The 26,641-nt window shown below is 29.1% G+C and overlaps 1 protein-coding gene across 2 annotated transcripts; it reads left to right on the top strand.

Moving 5' to 3' along the window:
- The first annotated feature begins 4,583 nt into the window (after positions 1 to 4,583).
- LOC132944725 (phenoloxidase-activating factor 2-like) lies at positions 4,584 to 23,554 on the top strand. 2 transcript variants are annotated; one of them, XM_061014203.1, is made up of 9 exons: positions 4,585 to 4,938; positions 11,338 to 11,498; positions 12,414 to 12,647; positions 15,233 to 15,454; positions 16,474 to 16,713; positions 18,996 to 19,289; positions 21,082 to 21,347; positions 21,706 to 21,869; positions 22,976 to 23,554. In XM_061014203.1, exons 1-9 carry the CDS (start codon positions 4,900 to 4,902, stop codon positions 23,186 to 23,188), a joined length of 1,833 nt encoding a protein of 610 aa, XP_060870186.1. In that variant the 5' UTR covers positions 4,585 to 4,899; the 3' UTR covers positions 23,189 to 23,554. The 2 variants fall into 2 exon arrangements, with proteins under 2 accessions (XP_060870187.1, XP_060870186.1); XM_061014204.1 differs by lacking the exon at positions 15,233 to 15,454 and having other exon boundaries at positions 4,584 to 4,938.
- The last annotated feature ends 3,087 nt before the right edge of the window (positions 23,555 to 26,641 follow it).

The following is a 26,641-nucleotide window of genomic DNA, read 5'->3' on the forward strand; positions in this document are numbered from 1 at the left end:
AAGTTATTGACCATGCTAATAGAATGTAGGGCAATAATAATACAGATATGTTAAATATCCATGTACATGATACCAGTTTACTTAAATTAACTTAAACAATACAGAAGATCATCACCGCACCGACAAAGTCGCAATCGAACATCCGATCAGCGATAGTAGTAGACACTGTACCGGGCTCATACTAATACTTTGCGACGTAATCACAGCAACCAATTTGGAGAGGTTAAATTTTGATAGTAACCAATATTATCACCGGGTGCATTCATTTCTGAAAAAAAATCAGGCAGTCTACTGGCATTTGTTAATTGTTAAGATGATGTTAGTGCCCTATTAGTTTTCTCTATTCTCTAAAAGTAATTTATTTTGGAGTTACACCAAAACCCAAAGTTGATTTTGTCGAAAACCGATTTTGCATAAAAATTCCCGGTTTTTCTTAATTTGTATGTGGTTTTCCCGGCGCTTTTGAAAACTATTGGAAATTTCAAATTTTGACGTACATCGTGCATCAACTAGATTCACTATCCCATCTAACAAGATACTGTTGAAGAAAATCGAATCAGTTTTACCTTTTACTGCCCTAGACGCACAGTGGTCAGAAAACAAATTCAGGCGGACAAAATGGAAAAAAAAAGATAAAAATTAGATATTTAGCACTTTATAATATATTAGTACAATAAATTGAATAACATTTAACAGACTCTAGGTTATTATAACAACAATAACCACTTAAAAACGCGATAACTGTAAAACGATTTGAGACAAAATGTACAACATTTATGGTTGATTAAGAATATCAATTTATTTCTTCGTCGATCGTGTTCAGAGTGTTTGTTCAATTTTATAAAAGTTTAATTATTATTTTATTTAAATTCATATATATTATTCTAATGAATACATGGTGTATATATATTGCATCACTATTAAACTTTTATTTTAGTAGTGGTTTTACATTTTGAAAGACATTATATTATAAGAAGAGATCTAAATTGATCATATAAAAATATAAAAGGTGTTATTCAAAAACTTCTTAGCTTTTTAATGACATAATTTTTATCTGCGTCGAGTTGCGTCTGTGATTAGCATATCTGTTATTTCCCTTCACAGCACGCCGAGGTCCAGTGAAAGAAATCCGCAGCGATAATGGTACGAATTTTGTTGGTGCCGCGCGCCTGTTGGCCCCATACCAACACTTGCAAACTCTGCGTCATTTCAAAATCGTGTGTGGACTCATCTTATTACTACCTCCAACATGGTTATCGGTAAAAAAAACTAAGGAAAAAAAAGAACACGGAAAAAAAGAACAACTTACAATTGTTTGGAGAAAACTACATTTTAAAAACCGAGAATAATCATTTTAGTTATGTTGTTCATTTGTTGTAATTTTATAATATTAATCACGTTATACATTATCGATTATTATCATTATACACCACTGGCTATGATTATTAGTTAAATTTTTTTTATTTTTACCCATTACACCCATTAGGTTTAAAATTTACATACAGAGTAATTTAACATATATACAGTAAAACCTTATAACGGAATCGCTCGGTACCAACTGATATTTCCGTTGTAAAGGAGTTTCCTTTTTAGGGAGACTAAAATATACGGGATATAAATTATTTAGGACTATTAAAGGACTTAGGAGGTTTTACTGTACACCTATTACTACTACTACTAGGTTAATAGAAGTTTATTAATATGTACACTATAATATGTTTGTTGGATTTAAAAATTTCCATTTCAAATTTTTATATTATTAAAAACACGTATTTGACTAAATTTTGTTCACTCAAATAATAGCATAAACGTATGAAAATGTCTACATAGGGAATTTCCAGTAATAAAAATGATCGTATAAATATTTATATTTGTAATGAAGGTAATTTCTCCTTTTATTATATTTAAATTGTATATAATATCCAAAAAAACGGTGTTGAGAGTTATGTGTCAGATACTATCTTCCCAAAACTTTGCCACTTCTATTCATTCCTTGGTCACTGACATGATGTCGTCCAATGTGCAGGAAGTTGGGCACCTTGGGCAGTTTATTAGGTGGGACATGGTCTAAAACTGTCCACAATCACAATATGTATCCTCATCAGGAATGATACCCCATTTTGCTTGATTTTCTTTGGATCACCCAACCCCTACTCTCAGTCTATTTATTGCTGTCCACGCTGGCCACTCTAAATTGTTCCCTGTAGGTAGGTGTTCGGCCGGTATCCACTTCTAAGTTTCCTTGTCTAAGGAGAGTTTCCATCTGTCGATCATTTCTTGGTCCTGATTTCTTTCCAATATTTGTGTACGCTTTAGGAAGCTCTTCCTTGATTTTAGGTGAGTGAATGGGGGGCTAATTCCAAACATTGGATGTAGCTTATCATATTTTTGCTTCGTTCTTTTCCAGTCGAGTTAAAATCAAGTTAAAAACAAGCTAGTAATTAATCATCAGTCATCACTTTTTATTTTCCACATATCTACGTAGTTTGACCATTGATCGATCATATTGTGATCGTATATAGTACAAAACAACAAACCGACTATTTACAATATCATGACGTGATAGTAGCTTATATTTTTAGATAACCCGACATTATGTGTCTAGAACTCTAGTGTTGTAAAGTTGTATTCATGATATAATAGCTATTACATAGTGTTATCTGAGTAACTAAAACATTGATAAATTATCTACATTGATATTATCCGTGTTTAATATGATATTTACATTTTATTATTATAGTACTACGTAGCTGAATTACCGGCTATAACACGATTGAGCATAAGAAAACCTTTTTTGCGACACGTTTGATAAGTATCAAAGTTATACAAAGTTTGTCGTTTTTACTTAATTCAACCTGTGGCGGATTAATACAATCAATTTATACAAAATCCTGACCTAACTATACTAAAATCCAATGAATAAAAAAAAACCAAGCATTCGTTTGTATAGATAAAGAAGGAAAAGAAAAAAAGAAAAAATCAGAAAAAAACAATGCAAAACAAGTTTCACCAACAGGCACATATAATTATTATTATTAAAAAAGAATATCAACCATTTTTACAAAAGTACAAAATAAACATTGCTATCGTAAATCTCAAAATCTCTGATTGAGAACCTCCCCGGGTTAAACCTCTAATTTAACGTTTTTAAATCAGCCTAATAATATTCTCCCCACACGTCTAATCTATCTCTGTACCAAATTTCATTGCAATCGGATGATCGGTTTAGGAATGCATATAATATAGGACACAAACACACACACACACACAAACATTAATTCATATAATATATATTGTATATAGATATTTTGCTATACGTACATGTTAGAAAATGTTGTTTAGTATAATATAGTGGCTTATATTTGTCATAACTCATGCCAACATTTCTTGATTATATTTTTTAAATATATTTGCTTTAGTCTCAGTTCACCATAGGCAATGAAAGTATTCCTGGATCATATTATATTCATTATTCATGTTTAGTTATCGTTACGTAAATAAGAATATAAATAGCTAAATCATGTTTTTAAGACATTATGTTAGTATAATATTCATTAAAATTAAATATAAAATATACCCAAAAAGATAATTAAATGTATAATCATATCTAAAGTTATGAGGTCACACACATAAAGATTGTGCAAATTTAAATATTTTTTTAAATTTTGTATCAACTAAAATACTATTACATCAAAGAATATTTTCATTTTATTTGTTTATACGTATAAATTAGTAATTACATTGTATATAATAATATTAAATTGAGTAATTAAACAAAAAAATAATTATCAATTAGGTAGGTAGTTTTTAGAGTTAACAAACGTGTTATAACTTATAGATATGACTTTCATAAACATGATTAACTTATCATATTATTTTCCTAACTTTTAAACTAGTTAAATCATTACTTACTAAGTTATTTATAAAATTAATAAACTAGTAAAGTTAGAACTTTAGAAGTTAATGAAATGGAACTTCTTACCTTAGCCTTAGTTAGCTGTTATACGTGCATAATAACATACTAACATAATACTATAAAATAATATTAAATTTATTAATCGTACATTTTACAATCGTCGGTCACCGGTCTGCGGTTGGCGAGTCGTCATCGAGCGCGGTATATAGATGGGTGACAGATATGTAAAATGTCATTGTTTTTACTGGCCCGATAAAACTTTTTAGAACAATTTGAAACTTTTCATTTTGCACTTTTAGAAATTTAACTTGATTTGCATACCTATTCCACAACTAAAATTATTTATTATACTTTATATCTCACCACCTTACTAAATTATAGTGATTTATTACAATAAAATGTATACTTAAAAAATATAGCAACCATCACTCTTTGATAGGTAATGAAAAGTTTCAAAACTTTTCATTTCGACGACCTTTAGATTTTTTCAAATTTCATGAAAATGTTGAAACTTTTCAACGGTACATATCTGAATTAGGTGGGGTATGACGGGCAGCGAGCGCAGGTGTCCCTGAAACGTGATACGAGGACCAGACCACCACCAATGGATTTCGCGTTATCTCTAGGTACTATCGAGCGCATTAGCACTAATCACACCTGTCCCACCATACGTTTGCGTAGAACAACATCGTGCTCCTCTCCATCATCCCAGACAGCCACCGCATCTGCAGTCGGCGTTTTTGGTCGACGACTGTCAAAATCGCAAATAATTATTTTCACATTTCTCCTAAACCAGCGGTACGGCGCAGTCCAGAAAATATTTTTGTATACGATATAATAATATTTTTATTACTGTCCATTCGTCCATCTGTCTGTCACATTCACGTCGTCGCGCATTTACTGTTTCTTGGCTATAGACGTATAGCTTCATACGGCAAGCACGCCGAACATTTTAAAATAGGATTGACGCCGTTCCGGTTGACATGCTGGGCCCGACACTCAAGAGATTTTCGGCGTCTCCGGTAAGTGATTTATTCGTAGCTCGTTTCTTAGGGGACAGTTATTGTGAATGATGATATAGATAATTTGATAATTTGTTTAATGTATATATAATAAATATATATGAATATGAATCATAAGTTCCACCTATTCGTAAGCTGTTGCAGTTTTTAGTGCAACCGGTTGTTGCAGTTTTCACTGCAACGGGCAACCGGTTGTTTCGGGTGGGTGGCTCTGTTTCTTAGCATCTATTAGGGATCTAAATAATTATTAAAACACTGTTAATTAACATTGATATTTATATATTTTTAATTTTTGCTAAATATTGAATAATAGTTGAGTTAAATATATTTTTTGTCACGCCTGCACTGAAAGTTTGGTGTTCGATAGCGGTTGAAACGTTTGAAAACGTTATTTTTCCGTCCATCGGGGGTAAAGTGGGAATCCCTAATAGTGCCGGGTGGTAAAGTGGAAATCCCCAAAAGTGCTGCGCGCACATTTCACGCACGTATATCCTGCACCAACAGACACTGAAATCTATACCACGGTCGTCGGTCTTTAAAAAACATAAACTTTTGGTTAGGTACATCTTATAATCAAATTATAATCTCCATGCGTGACGCTTAAAATAAATAAAACCAAATCGTTTCTTTCATGGAATATTGTTGTCGTATAATTATAGCATAGTTGTTGCATAGATCCCTGCATTACCTTTGCCGTGATCGATGAAGTCTTGGGCGACTGAAATAGCTAACTTCCCGCCCTTGCCACACAATATACTATTAAAGTCAATATTTTATAAATATATAAGTATATTACAATACACATATTAGTTTTCAAATATTTAATTAGTTACTCAAAAATATTAAAAATGAAAATTAATAATTTAATGAAAATTGAATATTTATCAATCTGTATGATTGAAAATTGTTACTTGGGCACTAGGAAATTCTGCCAAACATAAAAACGTGTTCCTCCAACCGTTCCCCACCGTACCAAAAACCCTACAGTACCATGCTACAGCTAATGGTCTTAATTGTCGAGCTTAAGACCAATGAAAAAAAAAAATCATTTAATTTTAAGAATAAGTAGTTTTATAATATATATTTATAATGAGTTTTTAAATGGCATACAGTTAAATATTATAAATGTTAGATAGTTTATACATAGACATTTAAGTACGATAATTTGTATACCATATAATCATTAAATAGGTTTGACCTCTTGACTTCTTAATATTCAAAAAATAATAAATATTAATTGTAGAATCTTGAAATATTCCAATAGTACTTAAATAAAATTATCATTGCACTTGTAGATATTTTAAAGTATTGAAATTGCCAATGTTCATCTTTTTATAAGCGTTTGAAGTTAAAATCTTGACAAAATTCGTAAGAATCACGAATATTTGACTATTGTTTTGTAGTTAAAAACTTAACAAATTTTTATGTTTATTTGCTAAGTAACCATATCACAAGTGTCCAATTTCAGTGCTCAGTTAGTTTAATTTTTGACTGACTAGTACATCGTACATTTGTACCTCCTAGCACCTATTAACCGATGTGGCTATGTTCCATCATTAAAAGCGTAGAAAAAAATCTAAAACTAAAATCAGTTTACACTAGAAACAAATTTATGGAATTTTTTATCATAAATATTTCATTCGAGTTCAATAATATATAATATTATCACTTGAACTTGAACTCGGGTATTCCCTGACTGACGTTTTATCTGAAACCAATTACGGGCAATAATAACGTACTTTGTCATTGGAAATTAACAACAAAAATAAAACCAATATATCCCGTGATGCACGTATACAGAGCAGTTCAAGAGATTATACTTTACTACTTTTAAATAATATATTTTAGTATTTTACGTAATTATTGAAATTGAAACCAACCACATAATGAATTATGGCTTCACAATGTTTAAATATTCCCCCGAATGTACGAGTATAATTAGTTTATGGAGGACAGGAAAGAGCTAAATTTTATTATTGTATAATTAATATTAAATATATTTAATATTTTTTGTTTCACATTTAAATCTGTTTTTATGTGACTATTATATAGTAATAATCCGTATACTAATTACACTAATAACTTTATACTTTTCATAAATTATAATATCATAGTTATCATTGGTTATTAATTTATAATTTATAAATCAATACCATACGCTACTATAAATAGGTAGGTATGTTTTCTATATAGATTATAGGTACACTATATCTTCAGAGATACAGTTACTAGTACAAGCAGAGAGTAGGTACAATGGTACATATGATAATATTCACATTTAATATTAATTAATACAATGGTTTTTTTTCATAATTAACGTCATTATTGGTTTCTTTATGTAGGTACTTTTCTATTAATATAATCTATAACCTATACTTAATAATTAGGTATTATAGACATGTTATGAGTTAATGTTTTATATATAATATTAGTTAATTAATTTAGTACCTATACTTATCATTCTACACTTATACTTATATTTTTCCTAAGAATTAAAAAAGGTTTTTAGATGGGTATATAATATGTTTTTCCTTTTCATAGCAAACAAACAAAAAAATATATTACTCATGTAATAGTTTTTATGACATACTGAAAAAACATTTGTTTTTTTGTCTAGTAAAGTAAAAAAGTATAAAATAAATTATCATTATATTATGAACTTTGTATTAAATAATAAATTGTATACAATTTAAATTACATGGCTGGAGTGCGTGCGAGTATTTAAAAATAAAGAAATATTAGTGACTTAATTTACGCCACTGTTGAAACTTTTAAAAACGACTTTCTGGAAATCTTTTTTCTACATTTCTACATAATGGCTACTAAAATTGTTAGCTTCTACAAATTGTGTCCAAAAAAAAAAAATTTACTAGGTGGTAGTGGTAGCTTAAATTTATTTTCTTTCAAATATATAAAATAAATTTAACATAGCTGTACATTGAATAATTATAAAAACTGTTTACAAATGTTTGCATGATATTGTGGTTCATCACTAACCAACTTCCCGACATCGAACCATATTATGCGAAATTTGATGAAAAGTTAGTTTTGTACCAAAATACCAAACATATTGGTACCAATAATATTGTGTTGTATTATAAAATAATAACTAAAATTACTCCTCTCAGAATCTATAATAAGTACGGTTTATTGTTTGTACTTATAAAAATGACAAATTATATGTGAAATTATGAAAGTATACAAAATTTAATTTATATAACAAATATGTGATATTTTTGATTGCGTAAGCGTTTAGCCAAGCCCGTTGATGAAAACCCTGTATAATATTAATGCATATTATATTGAATTTTAATTTCAAACGGAAAGAAAATCTACTAAAATTGTATGTTGTGATGAAATCATACACGTGAATGCTCGTTCTGGAGGTGAAATTTAAACAACCAACAATAATATTGTATACCATAGTTAGTGCACTATCACTAGTATATCAGTTTAGTATGGTTTTCGTACATATTAAATAACTGTTTATATAAATATATTTTAGATTTTTTGGTTACGGTATAAACTATTTATAAAAACGTTCAAAAGGCGGACAAGTTGGTACCGCTCTGCTGTACAGAAGTTGTAATGGATGTGTTATATTTGAATACAATGATAAACAATTGTATACGAAAAACAATTCTGAGTGGTTAGCGTAGTCCTTATAATATTATCATTTTTTATTCGTTACTATGGTGGTACACAAACGTGTCATTTTATTTTTCGTTACGATTTTTTTTCCACCCACACCTCGAGAAAGAAGTTTTACTTCAAAAATTGTGACTAGAGTTTTAATATTCTTCAATTACCACTGTAACGATGCACTAGGAGCGTTGTATTAAATTTTCAAGCTTTTTTACCAAACACATAAAATTGTATTGACATTTATAGAAAAACAACTAAAAAACATGACAAAATAAACGTGTCGCTCTGCTTCACAGTAGGTTGCAAGTGGGTCACTGTAATGGATGGTGCTTAATTTGAATTCAATGATATAATATCATTGTATAAGAAAAACGATTCTGAGCAAAAACAGTCAGTCAGCCAATGATATTACAAAGTATATTTGATGATATTATTGTGAATAAAGTAATTTATATATAAACTATTTACGTGGAGCCTTGTATTAAATTTTCAATCCTTAGCTATAAAAGTTGAACATTTTATACATTTTTAACTACAAAATAATTATTAAATTATAAATTTGATAAATTTTGTCAAAATTTGAACTTTAAATGCTTATAAATAAAAACTGTGACTAAGGATTTTTAATTTTTTTCATCTGCCTTTGAAACAATAACCTAGGAGCCTTCCTTTAAATTTTCAAGCTTTTTTACCCAACAGATAAAATTTGATTGAAATTTATAGAAAAAAAAACTGAAAAATGGAAACTGAAAATGTCTGTATACAGCTCAAAATAAGTCAAAATATTTGGAAAATGTTATGGTGTATAGAAAATGCTAATATAAACATTCAGTCAGAATTTCATGTACCTTCAGTCATTTGTTTTAGAGTTGCACCAAAAACCAAATTCGATTTTCCCGAAAACAGATTTTGCGTAAAAATTCCCGTTTTTCTTTAATTTTTCTTTTGTTTTTCACGTCACTTTTGAAAGCTTTTCATATATATTGGTTACAGCATGAACTATTTAAGAAAATCCTTGTTTTTAGTTTTCAATTCTTAGTAAAAAATAATTTGAAAACACAAAAATAACTACAAAAATAATTTGAAAATATTTGAGATTTTGATAAATTTTGTCAAAGTTTGAACTTAAAAAAGTGTAATAAAAAGACATATAGATCTTTAATATTTCTTAACTGCTATTTTAACTATTTTTGAGCAACCTTTTTTAGGAGTTTTAACCAATGACATTTATAGAATAGAAAACTATTGATTAATGAAAATTGAAAATATACACAAACAGCTCAAAACTAATCATAATATTTTGAAAATATTATCACTTATAGAAAATTAAAAGATAAACATTTTATTAAAAATTAAAGGACCTAAGGTTATTAGTTTTTGAATACCAACAAAATAAGAAAACCGTTCTATTAGAATTCGTTCATTTACAGGTGAATATCCAATATCTAACTGAAAACGCTAAAAAAAAAAGAATCAGACATTCCGGTATCATTAATCTCAAATACTCGTTGTGTCTATGGATTATATTTTGGGTGTACTGATAATAACGTAGAGTTATAATATGTTGATTTTAGAAAGTATACATTTCAAGAACGTAAAGAGAAAATAAAAAATCAAACTTTGGGGAAACCGATACCCATCAATCATGTAAAGGCATTCTCTATTTTTGTTTCTTCTGGGGATAAATATTAGAAACCAAAACAATATTTCAGCCAATTCCCAATTTTTGAATTTTTTTTTTTTGTTATCAACTACTCGATAAATAATTGATTACCTATATGTTTAAATATGCCAAAACAAATTTTGTGCCAAGTGAAAAATACAAGTCATAATTTTACAATCGGGATAAAAATGTATTATAGCATTATGGATAGATTTCTCAAAATCAATATGGAAGTATGGAACTCTTTAATATTTAGTTTTTTACTAAACATAAGATGAAGTATGAACATTGGACACAGAGATTTTTAGTAATGTTATCCACATAGTATTAAACGTTCATATTTACTTACTCTTTATGAAACAATAAAACTAATAAGCTATCGTAGGTACAAATTGTTTTGATAAATATACATTGAATACAATAGGTTTAAAAAAGTTTTAACATATAAAAATGGGCTATACTCAAAACCAAAGGTACAGTTAAGTTAATATATTTCATATTAACATATAAATATCATAACGACAAATCAGTTATAATATAACTGCTACTATACCTAACTACTGTATAATAATATTTAATTGTTAAATATTATTTCACAAGAAGTACTATTACAACAATATAGAAGTGACTGAAATAAAGTAAAACCGGAAAAAAATATTGAATTGATGATAGACTTGAGATGATCACAAATCACAATAGTTATATAATTTACCCGTACACTTAGTTATCAATAGTGTATCTACTTATAAGTTATTATCATTTTATTATTTGAATGCAATTGCTTCGTTATTGAAAAGGTTATTAGAAACATAATAAGTATTAATAGGTATTTCAGTATTTGTTATAGCCTTTTTATAGTCACTGTTATTATTTTGGATTTAAAATTAAACAGTACCTATCTAAGTATTAAATCATGGATTCATACTATTGCATTTTGTGAATTGAGATACAATAATAAATAGGTAATGATTAATAAATTTGAATAATATCTTGGAACATACTTTCTACGATAGGAAAATAGATATTTATTATTTTGTAGTATAATAACAAATTATTAATAATAATAATTGTTTGTTTTTTTCTGATTTTAGTTATCTGTATTATTGTCTGTCACATTGCTGTTACAAGTTACAGTGACTGTAGTTTCTGGTAAAGGACAGGATGCTACACCGGATCAATGTAAATGTTTACCATACTATTTGTGCGAAAACGGAACGATTGTTACAAGTGGTAACGGATTAATAGACGTAAGGTACGTATGTCTTATAAGTTATAACTATAATTTTATATTTATTGGATTTGAATCACATAGAATATTCTAACTTTGGTCTGTGGTGTGATTTCACATGTCAACACAATTTTATGTTAAAGAGACTGCAAACGTTCATACCATTTGTAATCAGATAAAGTATATCATTCGCAATCAAGAACATAACTACAATATTGTAAAAAAAAAAAAAACGTTCTGAGGTGTGTCAGTGTGGCATGTATACGTGCGAAAGTTATGTGTTATAGGCAAGCACGATCACAAATATAAATATTATAATATAATATTATTATGATAAACATGAAATTATAATGTTATTTACAAAACACATTGCAACTACAAGGCTAGTAGCCTAGTACGCAAGTAATCTTCATATTGTATTGCCTATATTGAACTACTTAATTAGTCGGTATCGAATTCACATTTAATTCATAACATATCAAATTGTAGGTTCAGAAGAAACCATTTTGATGTGTTATTTTAGATTATAGGTTGTTGATTTTACAATGATGTAAGTTAATTTATTTTGAGGAGTTTTATGATTTGGAATTCGATTTTATAATAAAAAATGCATCAGCATCATTTCCGATAAAAAAGTGAATGTAGATAGTGAATTTAGGTGGTCAATATTGAAAATTGTTGAATAGAAAGTGTTGGGGAAAAAAAGTGAATAAAATGGTAGGTACCTACTTTATATGCAAACCTAATTGTGGAAAAATGTATTTTAATTTTTTGGTGTAACTCAAAAATCAATAGTTTTAAACACTTGACATTTTCACCAAATATTTTTTCTAGGGTTTTTCTTGTATAAAAATCGGTAACTTTATATATTTATGTATTCTCTGAGTGCATTATTCGTTCTGTTGGGAATAAATGAGCATCTTTGCATTTAATCTATAGGTCTGGAGGTTTAAAGTGCGATGGCAAGGATGTAAAGTGTTGCTATAAATCAATGAAATCAAAAGCGTCTAATGATATGGATTTGACAACGCAAGAAATCGATGAGACAATTTTGGTAGAGATGTCTACACTTATACCTCAAACAATGCCATCGAATACTTGTAAATGTGTACCATACTATTTGTGCGGAAACGGAATGATTGTTACAAGTGGTAAAGGATTAATAGACGAAAGGTACGTATGTCTTATTAGTTATCACTATAATTGTATATTTACCTAAAGGACTAGATTGACATAGAATTTTTTATCTTTGGCCTGTGGTGTGATTTCAAATTTCATCACATTTTGACGTTAAAGAGACTGCAATTGTTTATACCATTTGTATGCATTTGTAACTATTAGATTCTGAGCGTAACGAATGAATGTATTATATTAACTATGATGAGTGTTTTTTTTTCTGTCGTCAACATTTGGGGTAAAAAAAGCTCAGATTTTTGACCTTAGCATCTTTTATGATTAAATAGTAAATATAGTTGGTGCAATCAGGAGATAACAATTTAAAATATCCATTAGTTAAAAAAAAAGGTGGATAAGTGGATGTCGCTCTGCTGTACAGTAGGTTATAAGTGGGTGACTGTAATGGATGGTGTTAAATTTGAATTCAATGATATAATATCATTGTATAAGAAAAACGATTCTGAGCGAAAACGGTCAGTCAGCCTATGATATTACCAAGTATATTTGATGATATTATTGTGAATAAAGTAATTTATAATATATAACCTATTTACGTGGAGCCTTGTTTTAAATTTTCAATCCTTAGCCATACAAGTTATACATTTTATACATTTTTAACTACAAAATAATTAATAAATTATAAATTTGATAAATGTTGTCAAAATTTGAACTTTAAATGCTTATAAAAACAAATTGTGCCTATGTATTTTTAATATTTTTCAACTGCTATTAGAACGATATATCAGGATCTTTATATTAAATTTTCACGCTTTTTCACCCAACAAAAAAATTTTTATTGATGTTTATAGAAAAAAAAACTAAAAAAATTGAAAACTGACAATGTCCGTAAACCGCTCAAAAAGAGTCAAAATATTTTCAAAATTGTATGGTGTATAGAAAATGCTAATATAAACAGTCAGTAAAATGTGCATGTATCTACAGTCATTCGTTTTTCAATTACAATAAAATAAGAAAATTGTTACATGAGAAATCGAGTAAATATTAAATGTTGTAAAAATATAAATTTCAGACGCTCATAAAAATTTAATTTAAGTTTCTTCTAGACATTTTTTTTTTTTTAATAAAGGTGGACAAACTTATGAGTAATCTTATGTTACATTTTCAAATCTTAGATTTAAAATGAAAAATTTTTATGAATTCTCAACTCAAAATAATTTGCTATTTTTCGTGATTTTTCCGTATTTTGTCAAAATTTGAACTTTAAATGCTTATAAATAAAAACTGTGACTAAGGATTTTTAATTTTTTTCATCTGCCTATGAAACAATAACCTAGGAGCCTTCTATTAAATTTTCAAGCTTTTTTACTCAACATATAAAATTTTATTGATATTTATAGAAAAAAAAACTAAAAAAATTGAAGACTGACAATGTCCGTAAACAGCTCAAAAAGAGTCAACATATTTTATAAATTTTATGGTATATAGAAAATGCTAATATAAACATTCAGTGAAATTTTCAAGTATCTACAGTCATTCATTTTTAATTACAATAAAATAAGAAAATTGTTACATGAAAAATCGAGTCAATATCAAATGTTGTAAAAATATAAATTTCAGACGTTTATAAAAATTTAATTTAAGTTTCTTGTAGACATTTTTTTTTTGATAAAGGTAGAAAAACTCACGAGTCATCTTATATTACATTTTAAAATCATAGATTTAAAAAGAAAAATTTTTATGAATTCTCAACTCAAAATAATTTGCTAATTTTCGTGATTTTTCCGTATTTTGTCAAGATTTGAACTTTAAATGCTTATAAATAAAATTTGTGCCTATGTATTTTTAATGTTTTTGACTGTTATTATAACGATGTATCTTAAGCTTTATATTAAATGTTCACGCTTTTTTAACCAAAAAATAAAATTTTATTGATATTTACAGAAAAAAAAACTAAAAAAATTGAAAACTGACAATGTCCGTAAACAGCTCAAAAAGAGTCAAAATATTTTCAAAATTTTATGGTTATAGCAAATGCTAATATAAACATTCAGTCAAAATTTCATGTCCCTGCGGTCATTTGTTTTAGAGTTACACCAAAAACCAAAATCGATTTTCTCAAAAACAGATTTTGCGTAAAAATTCCCGTTTTTCCTTAATTTTTCTTTAGTTTTCACGTCGCTTGTGAAAACTACTGGGAAATTTTTACTTTTGACCCCCGAAAGTACCAACTAGATTCACTTTCCTATCAGAAAAGTTACTATTGAAGAAAATCCAAGCACTTCAAAGGTGATGACAGACCCAAAAATAAAAAAAAAAATAAAAAAAAACTCACATCATTGTAAAATCAATACATTCATCGCTTCGCTCAGAATCTAAAAGAGTTGGAAAAACAAAAAACCAGTACTTTTTAGTTTTTACACCAACCTATTTTTAAAAAAATTGATTTAAATTTTTTGGTGTAACTCAAAAGCTAATAACTTTCGATACTTGAAATTGTCAACAAACATTTAAATTATTGATTTTCTAGTATAAAAACAGGCAACTTAATATATTTATGTATTCTCTGAGTGCATTCATAGTTCTGTTAGACATAAATGAGCATTTATGCATTTAATCTACAGGTTTGGAAGAGATTTAAAGTGCTCTAATATCTTGGATGTGTGCTGCAATGAATCGATGATATTAGAAAAGCCTCAAGAAAAGGATAAGATTATTGATAAGATGATTTGGGAAATGTATTCTACACCTAAACCTCCAACACTGTCATCGGATACATGTAAATGTGTACCATACTATTCGTGCGGAAACGGAACGATTTTTACAAGTGGTAAAGGTAACAAAAGGTACGTATGTCTTATAAGTTATAGGTAACTATAATTTTATATTTATTGGATTAGAATCACATAGAATATTCTAACTTTGGTCTGTGGTGTGATTTCACATGTCAACACAATTTTATGTTAAAAAGACTGCAAACGTTCATACCATTTGTAATCCGATAAATATATCGATCGCTAACAAATATAAAGCTACATAATTTTGTGAAAAAAAAAAATAATGTAAATTATGTAATAATATTTATAAAGCACAGTGGAACCACATGGCTGGTAGCCTGGTACTCAAGTAATCTTCATATTATATTGACTATATTGAACTACTTAATAGTCGGTATGAATTCACATTTAATTCATAACATATCAAATTGTAGGTTCAGAAGAACCCATTTTTATGTGTTATTTTAGATTATAGTTGAGGCTTGTTGATTTTACAATGAAATAAATGAATTTTCTTTGAGGTGGTTTTAAATTTGGAATTCATTTTTTATAATAAAAAAATGCTTCAATCTTCTACTTCAGTATTTTATCTTATAGGAAGGTGAATCTACTTGGTATTGGGCAGATTGAAAAAGTAAAAATGGATTATTACGCGAAACTAGTTTTAAAATTATAGATTCTGAACGTAAAGAATTAATAATGTATTGTATTTACAATGATTTGTATTTTTTTCTGTCATCAACATTTGGGGTATTATAAAAGATTCGATTTTCGACATCAGTATCTTTTCCAATAAAAAGTGAATGTAGTTAGTGCGTTCAATGAGGTGAAAATTGAAAATGCTTGGTAGTTTTAGAAAGTGTTGGAAAAAATAAAATAAATGATGCCTTGTTTTTACGCAAACCCAATTTTTAAAAAATGAATTTTGTGTAAATCAAAAACTAATAATTTTAGACACTTGAGATTTGCACCAAATATTTATATTAGTGTTTTTGTTGTATAAAAACAAGCAACTTAATATATTTATGTATTCTCTGCATTCTTCGTTCTGTTTAGCATAAATGAGCATCTATGCATTTAATCTACAGGTTTGGAGGAGATGTAATGTGCTCTGATATCTTGGACGTGTGCTGCAATGAATCAATGAAATCAAAAGCGACTTCAAAAAATGATGTGAAAAGGAATAATCTCGATAAGAAAATTTGGTCATTGTTTCTTTCACCTCCACATCCACCACCACCATCAGATCGGTGTACATGTGTACCACACAATTTATGCAGAAACAAGACAGTTAATGTAGCTCGCCAACCAATAATTATAGACATTAGGTATGTCTTATCGCTATAATTTTTATATTTATAGGACTAGAATGACATAGAATATTCTAATACCTAACTTTAGTCCTGCCCTGGTGGCTGGGAAAAGCAGTAACGTATTGTATTATATTGTTAATGATATAGTATATTTTTGCATACAGTTTAAATACTGAAAAAACGACATCTTGTTGCTTAAAATTCAATATGGAAATGTTGTATCTACTGTAACGGATCATAATATACAATACTCTTATTACAATCCGTTCCATCTTTACGTATATTAGATAACATGAAAGTATAGTTAAATATTAACATATAAATAACGCTGTGGGAATACAACGAGACGGCGAGCCGGCGAGGCGATCTTGGAGCCGCATTCTATAGGTCCTACAGTCTCGCCTGAACAAGTGAAGAAAATAGTAACCAGATGGCCATTATTATTTTAGGCGCATTATTTAAAACGCAATACGCATTTCTGAACACTTATCAAAAAAAGCCTACATCATATATACAACCGTACAGTATAAACATATGGACATGATAATATATGGTTATTACTTATATGCATAGTATCTAAATATTAACGGATGGTGTATAACATATATTATAATATACGATAATGGGATACGGTTCTCATAACGACTAGACGTGAGAATGTACCGATAATAAATTGACACACGTCCTGTGGGACTACGGATAAGTCAGTAGACAGGGGGAAGGTAGGAGAGTAAGAAAGTCTTATAAAACCAGACCTGAAACGGCCTAACCAGACGTGATTTACAATCGTCCATAGGAGCACCTTCGCGAGAGACAGTATAACGATTTTGTCATTTTGAACTTAGTCTATTTTCTGAAGAATATTTACAATAAACAACTTTAACTTTTCAACGAGTCTATATTTTATCAAACATCCTAAGTTATCCCTCACATCAACGGTCTTGCTACCTGCAAACAATAAGCTAAGCAATTAAGCCAATTGCTATTTTATTATACAACAGTACATTTGAAAAATTCATCCCTTTCCTAGACTAAAACGCAGTAATTAACACTTCATACAATTTAAAGCATTATTTATACTGTAGTTACTGCAATTTTAGTTAATGCATTTTTTTCTACAAGAACTTTGTTGTTATCATTTGCAGCGCAACTTATTGGTATATATTATTAAATACTACAGGAGGTGCCTACAATAATATTGGGCCCTCTCTTAACAAGACATGTACATATTGATCGGTGGTACCTATATAATTACTAGTAGCAACTACTAATTACCATAGTTATATATTCCCTTGCATAAATATCTATATCTATATTGAAATGTTTATATATTATTAACTAGCAATATTTTTGATTTTAAATTCAAAACTTCATTTGATAAACGTATATTTTCATTCATAATTTTTTCATATTAAATCTTAGTTTTTTTCAACTGTCCAATTCCATTATCAAATTTGTTATTAAATGTATCAAACTGTATTTAGCCCATAAAAGCTAAAGAATTTATAAGTTCTCCGATATTTTTTTTCCATTGTATTTCAAGATTGTGATGTAATAAAATTATTTTTAAAATTCGGCGATTTTTGTACAGCAGTTTAGTAGTTTGAGCCAGTATATCTAGCTTTAGTGTTATTTGAAATTTTTTTAAAGCGTTGCACATAATAGTTTACACAGTAAAAGGGGGAAAAATCGTTATAATTTTTTTTTTGAGGGGTTTGAACTTTGAAATTCACTTTTTATAGTAAATTATGCAGAACCTTCTACTTCAATATTTTACCGATAGAAAAGTGGGTCTTCTTGGTACTGGAGAGGGTAAAAGTACTACGCGAAACTAGTTTCAAAACTTTTAGCTTTTGAGCGTAGTGAATTAATGTATTTTATTCACAATGGTGTGTGTTTTTTTTCTGACATCAACATTGGAGGAGGTAAAAAAGCTTTAAAAAAGATTTTTGGCATCAGAAAATTATTTTCTGATAAAAAAATGAATATAGTTGGTGCACTCAGAAGGTCAATATTGAAAATTCCCAGTGGTTTTATATTTCTTCGAGGAGACAATAAAAAAATTTTTAAAAAAAATGGTAAATTTTACACAGATTTAATTTTTGTAAGAATTGATTTTATTTTATGGGTGTAACTCAAAAGCTAATAACTTTAGACACTTGAAATGTTCACCAAAATAATGTTTATATTATGATTTTTCTAGTAGGAAAACAGGCAACTGAATATATTTATATATTCTCTGAGTGCATTCTTCGTTCTGTTAGGCATAAATTAACTTTATTGTATTTAATCTACAGGATTAACAAAGATCGGTGTCCCAACTCCGTTGATGTGTGTTGCTACGATCCAATAAAATCAACAAAACCTACAGAAATACCTGACCCTGAACATCGTACGATATGTGGCCATTGGAACCCTCTTGGCGTAAAATTCACAATAACTGGAGAATCCCACAACGAAGCACAATTTGGCGAGTTTCCCTGGATGATGGCAATTCTTAAATTAGAAGCTAACCAATCTAAAACTTACATCTGCGGTGGTTCATTGATTCACCCAAGAGTCGTGTTGACTGCATTCCATTGCGTGAAAGGGTAACATTTTAACTTATTATTATTTTTTGTTGTATTTAAAAAGTTCTACTGAAACTTGCAAATAATATATTATTGTTACTTTACTGTAGGCTTGTTTTAAATATAAAAATATAGTTTTAGAGCATTACTTAAACTATTACTTTTTTTTATGCGCTTGATTGATATTTAAAGGCATATTGACGATAGAATTATATAATAATAGTAATAGAATAATATTATTTAATAATATTGCTGCTAGTTGCATTGGTGCATTAGAGTTATTAAAACAGAATCCACTACCATTACTCGTTGTCACCTGTGCGACCGGAACAGCAACGTTGCCTGCTTCGTTACTAACCATAACATCGATGTTACTTTGACTTTGAATTTGGTCGTTCTTTTTTCGTACACCAAATTAAAACGGGGCTTTAAAATATGTTTCTTCAAAATCCACGTGGTAGGTCGTTGCTACTTCATTTTCTTCATCGTTCTGTAACAATTCGATTGCACATTGGACTTGCTCAAATTCTTGTCCGACATCCTCGGCGGCACTTCAACTCGGTTAGATTGATTTCTTAATTGTTGTCAACATTTTCCAGATGTTTTACAAATCTTGTTAGCTGGGCTTTTAATTGGCCTCTACGGGATTTTAAGGTATCTAACTCGGGCATGTCCCTTCCTTTCCGGAGGTTTAATACGATTTCTTTATATAACTAGTCTAATGTAGTATGTACAGGAAAAAACCCCAAAAATGTATTAAGGAAGACGTTGATTTAAAATAATGAACGCGACTTACCACAATTTTTCTTTTTTCAAAAATCATTTCATGCCCTAATCGTATGTCCAATTTGTGTGAGTATTTACACGCACTCACTTTTTTTACGCAGGTTTTAAATGTGATACCATGTGTTATAAGAACAAATTTTCAATTTAGACTGCCATACTCAAATTTCCCCGATTTCTTATATCCTGGTCAAAGAACCATTGCTACTATACGAATTTTAAACTGTGGACATTAGGTTTGTTTTAGGTATAAAAATATAGATTTAAAGTATTGCTTAAACTATTACTCTTAAATTACGTGGCCATTGGCAGTCGAACGCATACTGACAATGGCATAAGTTATTGTTAATGCATACATTCTTTAAACTGATTTGTACCTTCGAAACGTATATGAACAAAAATGGTATGGTTTCCGTCGAAATTTCAATATATTTAATACGTTTCTTTACAAAATAATTTTTAACGAACATTCCAAACATTATGTTTTCTAGAGAGTTATTTGTTTGAAATTGATTATTCCAATGATTAATTTTATAATAAATATAACTATATTAATAATATTAATATTGTGTACAATTTTCAATCGCGTTTTCACACTTCTTTCTTCAGTCAGCGTTCTGTTTGTAATGTTAAAAGTTATTACAGTTATAATATGTATTATTGATCCTAAAAATTAAAACTCGTATCGTTCTCAGACACTGTAAATTTTAAACGGATTCAAACATTTTCGTTACCCAATAGGACAGGAAAATTATTTTCTAAAAAATGACAATTACGTAATTTAATAAAATATAAATATATCCTGATATAATGATGTATAACTATTATCTGTATATAATAATAAATCGTATCATTTTATGCACGTTATAGTTATAGTAATATCCAACCACATAATTCAGTTAGTATATTTTGCGTACGTTTAAAATGGATAGCGGAACATAAGATAGCAGTTTTCACATATACTATATTACATTATTGTATTATTGATTATAATTAATAATGTTAGTATGTTTTTTATTTTCCACAAAAGCAAAAACCCGAATGATCTGGTAATTCGCGCTGGTGAATGGGATACACAAACGGAAAACGAACCGTTACCATCACAAGACGGCCAAGCTCTGAAAATAATTAATCATGCAGATTTCGAGCCTGACGAATTATTGAACGACGTGGCGCTGATCATTGTCATCAAACCGTTCTCACTCAGTAAAAATGTGGGAACTATCTGTTTGCCCAGTCCGAATTACATATTTTCTAATAGATGCTACGCCAGTGGTTGGGGCAAAAAAGAATTCGGTAAGAATTGGAAAATATTAACTAATATAATTTATACATCATCTATGTCTGGTATTATATAAGAAAAATAACTGCGAAGAAAAAAAGGCATTTATCCTAAAATCAAATACTTTTTTTTTTCGTGGAGTGTGTTAAGTGTTTAAGTGTATATAAATATATGCAATGATATTAAAAAATATTATAATTATAATTCAATGTTTTTGTTTGTGCTCTTCTCCCCCATTTGACATTTATAAATACCCCTATGTGTACACCTTTAGCGAAACGTTCAGCTTCACAAGAATAGGTATAATATTTTGTATACGTATTACGTATAATATATTATATAAACATTTTTTTTCTATTCGTTGTTATACAGGTAAATTAGGCGTAAATCAAGTAATTATGAAAAAAATAGATTTGCCGATCGTTCCACGGACTACGTGCTTGGAACTGTTAAGAAAGACCAGGTTGGGTGTGGATTACATATTGCCGGAGGATTTCATCTGTGCCGGTGGGGAAATAGGCAAAGATACTTGTCAAGTAAGTTTATAACATAATAATATTATATAACAATATCTGCCGCTATAGTCTCATATAAGACAGCCTACGAGTTTGGTAAAAACGTTTGTTGAGATATATAATAATAATTATAATGTATTTGGTATTTTAGTATCTAAAATAAAAAAAAAGGTTAATAAAGATTAACTTATTTTAGAGTAAAATATTCTAAACATTTTTCAAATGTCCTGTAAATTAAAAATCTTAAATAAGCAAAGTAAAATATTGAATGTACTTAAGTACTTACTGGCTACGTGTATAGTAAGTTATAGCTTGTCAACCAATTCATGAAACAGATTTTTAGTGAAACATCCTTCACATTGAAACTATTTAATTAAATGGAGTTTCTTAATTTACTATTATTTTAGGTTTGAAATTTGACAGGGCCGGATTGGTTAGGTGAGCTACCGAGAAAATCTCGGTGGGCCGGTCGTGTGAGTGTGAGTGAAAATAAATTCATGTTTAAAATATGATTGGGCCACCTATAAGCTCGTAATAATTATAGACATAATTTTGAACTTCTGAATATGTAAATAGGCCGCTTAGAAGTGAAAATCTCGATAGGCCGATACATACCAATCCGGCCCTGAAATTTAAACATTATACAATATTATATTGTACAAACAAGGGTTATTTTAAAAATTGTAAAATCATTAAATTTTAAAACTCAGAATCTAAAATACAAATCTATGGATGTTTTTAAAAAAATTTATATTTTCCGAGTGCCAACGCAAATACTAAATTTATTAATGTGCTAACTGATATATAAATTTGAACGCATGGTGGTAGGACACTCCTTACACCCTCCGTTCGGGACAGTCCTGCTATGACTGTAGGTTTAGTGGTTCTTTTTCTAAACCGTTTTTCTATATAATATGACCTCGTATAGATCTCACATTGTTATATTTGGCTACTATAATGCCTCTTACAACGTGTAACATGATGCACCATTTAATATTTAAATATTACAAAATATTAGGTATGTTTCCAAGTCTATTTGCGATGTATTTTCCTGGCCTAATGACTAATATTATATAATTGTGTGTATAACCTCTTGTTTATAATTATAAATTATATTATATGAATAGGGAGACGGTGGAAGTCCTCTGATGTGTCCAATTGAGAATAGACCTAAACAGTTCCAACAGGCCGGAATCGTGGCGTGGGGAATCGGATGCGGTACCGAGACACCCGGCGTGTACGTGGATGTGGCATTGTTCAGAAACTGGATCGATGAGCAGATGGCTAAGGAAAAGTTGAGCACGATCTACTATGATCCTGATTATGTTCCAACGAATTAAATTGTCTCTACATCTCTTTCCTTCATATAGACATACACATACCCTCCCGGTTCCTTCCTGACTCCCGGCTTAACCTACATATGAAGTTATAAATACTCAGTTAATTTTTGATTTTACATGACACTATTTGACGTTTATTGGAGAAACTATGGAATAAATAATTAAAATTAACAGAATGAATAAATATGTTTTGTATTGTATTGTAATGCGCCTGGCTTGAAAGTTCTCTGTCCATGAGTTGAATAATTGCATTTTGTTAAAATGTTATATTTTTTTTATTTAAATACAATTATGATTGTTATAACGAAATATATTTGTAGAAAAACTATTCAAATGAAAATAATTATATTAATTTTCTTCTTTTAACTTAATGACTTTTTTATGGTTCTATTAAATACAGCTTTATAACTTAATTAGTTAAATGTCACCCTAATGCCTATATTTTATATTTTATAGAATATATACGTCCTATTGAGCTCAGTACAGTACATACAGTAAACACATTATCATACTTAATAACTAATATTAATATAGAATTGACATAATGATTAACGAACAAAGTTTGAATTAATAAATATATTTTATGTAAGCTGAAATTAAAACGAGAGTAGACGTTTTAACCTGGTTTATTCGTCATTAAGACAATATATATCAATAATCATTAGCATACGATACATATATTCAGGGGTGGAGTGGGAACAAAATTCAGGCCGGGAGATTGAAATTTATCCAGGCCAGTAGGCCATCCACAATTTACCAATTAAATCACTAAAAAAAATGTTTCTCGCAACGCTCCATTTCATTTTATTTATAATAATATTTATACTTTTAATTTTATAAATCTATACAAGTATTTCAATCACTATTTTTCTATTTTGTTTAAATTCTAATGCAGTGGTGTAGCCAAGGGGGGTTTCTACCATGCCCCCCCCTCACCCCATTGGCCGTATTATTTTGAGTGATTGTCATTTAGGCACATCGCACATGCACCTAAAAGCCAACATGTTTGGGTATAAATAAAGATAGACACAACGTTTGAAAACATAGAATTAAAGGTATTTTATAATTTTACCTGGTAAATCAGTCTACTTAGAGAACGTTTGAGTAAACATAATACATATACCGAAATACTAAATATTACTGAAGTTTTTGAAACCCGTCATGGTAAAAACTAAAAAGTGCATCATAATTGGTAATTTTAAATGTAATGAATTTAAAATAAACAAATACGAGCACAACATTTTTTTTTTTTATTTATTTAAATAAGGCTTCAACTCTTGAGGTTATTAGCCTGTAAAAATTACAAAATATTATTAATTGAGTATTGGTCTTACAACTATGGGGATACATTATGTTTAACAATAGATGGAGTTTGTAGGATATATGTACATTTAATTATTTAATTATTAATAATTTTTCTAAGTTAGTTTTGCTAAGCCTATGTTTTTGAAAAAGTTGTATATATTTTTGGTGTTCTCTTCGCCAAGTGCCTGTTGCATTGTTGATGGGTTTCCGAGAATTTGTCTGGAGTTGATGAACTTGGGGCATTCAAGTGTGATATGTTTGACTGTCAGCACTTTGTCACAGAGTTCACAGGTCGGGCCGTCTTCTTTTGTTATGAGGTGCAAGTGTGTTAGACGGGAGTGTCCAATTCGAGTTCTTGTGGTAACTATTTCTTCGTGCCTGGATGAGGGTGGAGGAGTTTTCCATGGGTCGATTGATGTTTTAATTTCTTTTAGTTTATTTGTGTTTGAAGTCTTCTCCCACGAGTCTTGCCAGAGACTTTTAGTTAGCTTATTTATTTTTATGAGTGCGTCTTGAAATGTTATTTGGTTTATTAATACTAAGCTGGGTGATAATATTGCTTCGTTGGCTGCCTTGTCAGCTAGTTTGTTGCCATTTATGCCAGTGTGAGAGGGGACGCATAGAAATTCGATTTTTTTCCTTGAGTTTGATAACTTTTCTTGGATGGATTGAATTATTTCATTTTTCGGGTAAGGATTTTCGAGGGCTAGGAGAGCACTAAGAGAGTCACTAATTATAAGTATTTCTTTGGACACTAAGGCCATCGCGTGTGAGATTGCATTTTGGATGGCTTGACTTTCAGCAGAAAGAATGCTGGTTTCATGAGGAGGTTTGAACATTGAAGTTTTGTTATTTTCTATGAATGCGAATCCGGTTCCATTGGGGGATTTTGAGGCACCTGTAAAGATTTTTGTGTGGTGAGGGTATTTGTGTGGTGAGGGTAATGTCATGTGGCGCAATATCACTCTGGCTCTCAGCTAAACCATTGGCTTCTTTGTCATTATAATAATATTATGAAAATACAATTTTTAATAAAAACTGGTATATAACAAATTTGCAAATAAAATACTTATTTAATAAAAGTATTTTATTTTTAATAGTTAATAAAAGAGTAGTTTTTTTAATTCATTGATTAAAAATTATAACATATCAATTATTTCATTCTTGTTTATTAAAAAGATAATTCTTTTTAAACAAATGGCCAAGTTAAAGGTTCAAATTATTATTGATTGATAAGTATATTATATAATAAGTTTAGTTTTAAAAATGTTAAGTTTTGAAAATAACATTTATTGATGTAGGTATTCAATTATAACTATAATAATTTGAATGCTTTGCACTTACCAGGTCAAATGCATCTAAATAAATTGTTGATTTTTTTATTAGTTAGTAAAATATTTTTTGTTTGCTGCTCTTTCTTCTTTCTTTTCGCTGATCTACTTAAAACTTTTGATTTCATCATTTTAGAAAAAATTAAGATTATCCGGATTTTTTAATTTTAACACAATATGAAAAAATAATACAATACACTGCACACAGAAGAAATGTGAACTGTAAAGTCTGTAATAATATTAAACCGAAAATGGCAAAAATATCTAACGAAATGAATATTATTAAAAAATTAAAGGATGTGTCTATAGATACACAAAATGGAATATGGATGAGTGAAAAATGATTTTTTTGTAATCATTAACATAGTAACCATTTATTTTCCAAGTTTGTATAGTTGACTGTTAATGTGTAGTTTGTTTATTTCTATTTTTTATTTATTAATTATTTATATTTAATATTTTAATTATATTGGGATTAGTGGCGGTGATTTAATAAGGAGTCGCGTATTGGCAATTCGATGTCTTATACTCGTTACGCAGTGTGGTTGTGTGCGAAGTAAATGATCATTAGTGTGCGTAGATACGTTCGGAATCCGTCGTGTGCCACTCTCGAACGCACACATGTAAATAAATCGAGAAAAACGAAATATATTCTTCTATTTTATCACCTATAAAAACTACCAAAAGCGGTAGTAAATTAAACATACTACCTGAAGTTTGATTGTAATTTCGAATGAAGCGTTGAATTCGTAAGTTCTTAGACTATGCTGTGTCGGAACCATTTTTTTGATATAAAGCCCAAAATAAATACAAATGT

This window comes from Metopolophium dirhodum, chromosome 5, assembly GCF_019925205.1.
Source record: "Metopolophium dirhodum isolate CAU chromosome 5, ASM1992520v1, whole genome shotgun sequence".
Lineage (NCBI taxonomy): Eukaryota > Metazoa > Arthropoda > Insecta > Hemiptera > Aphididae > Metopolophium > Metopolophium dirhodum.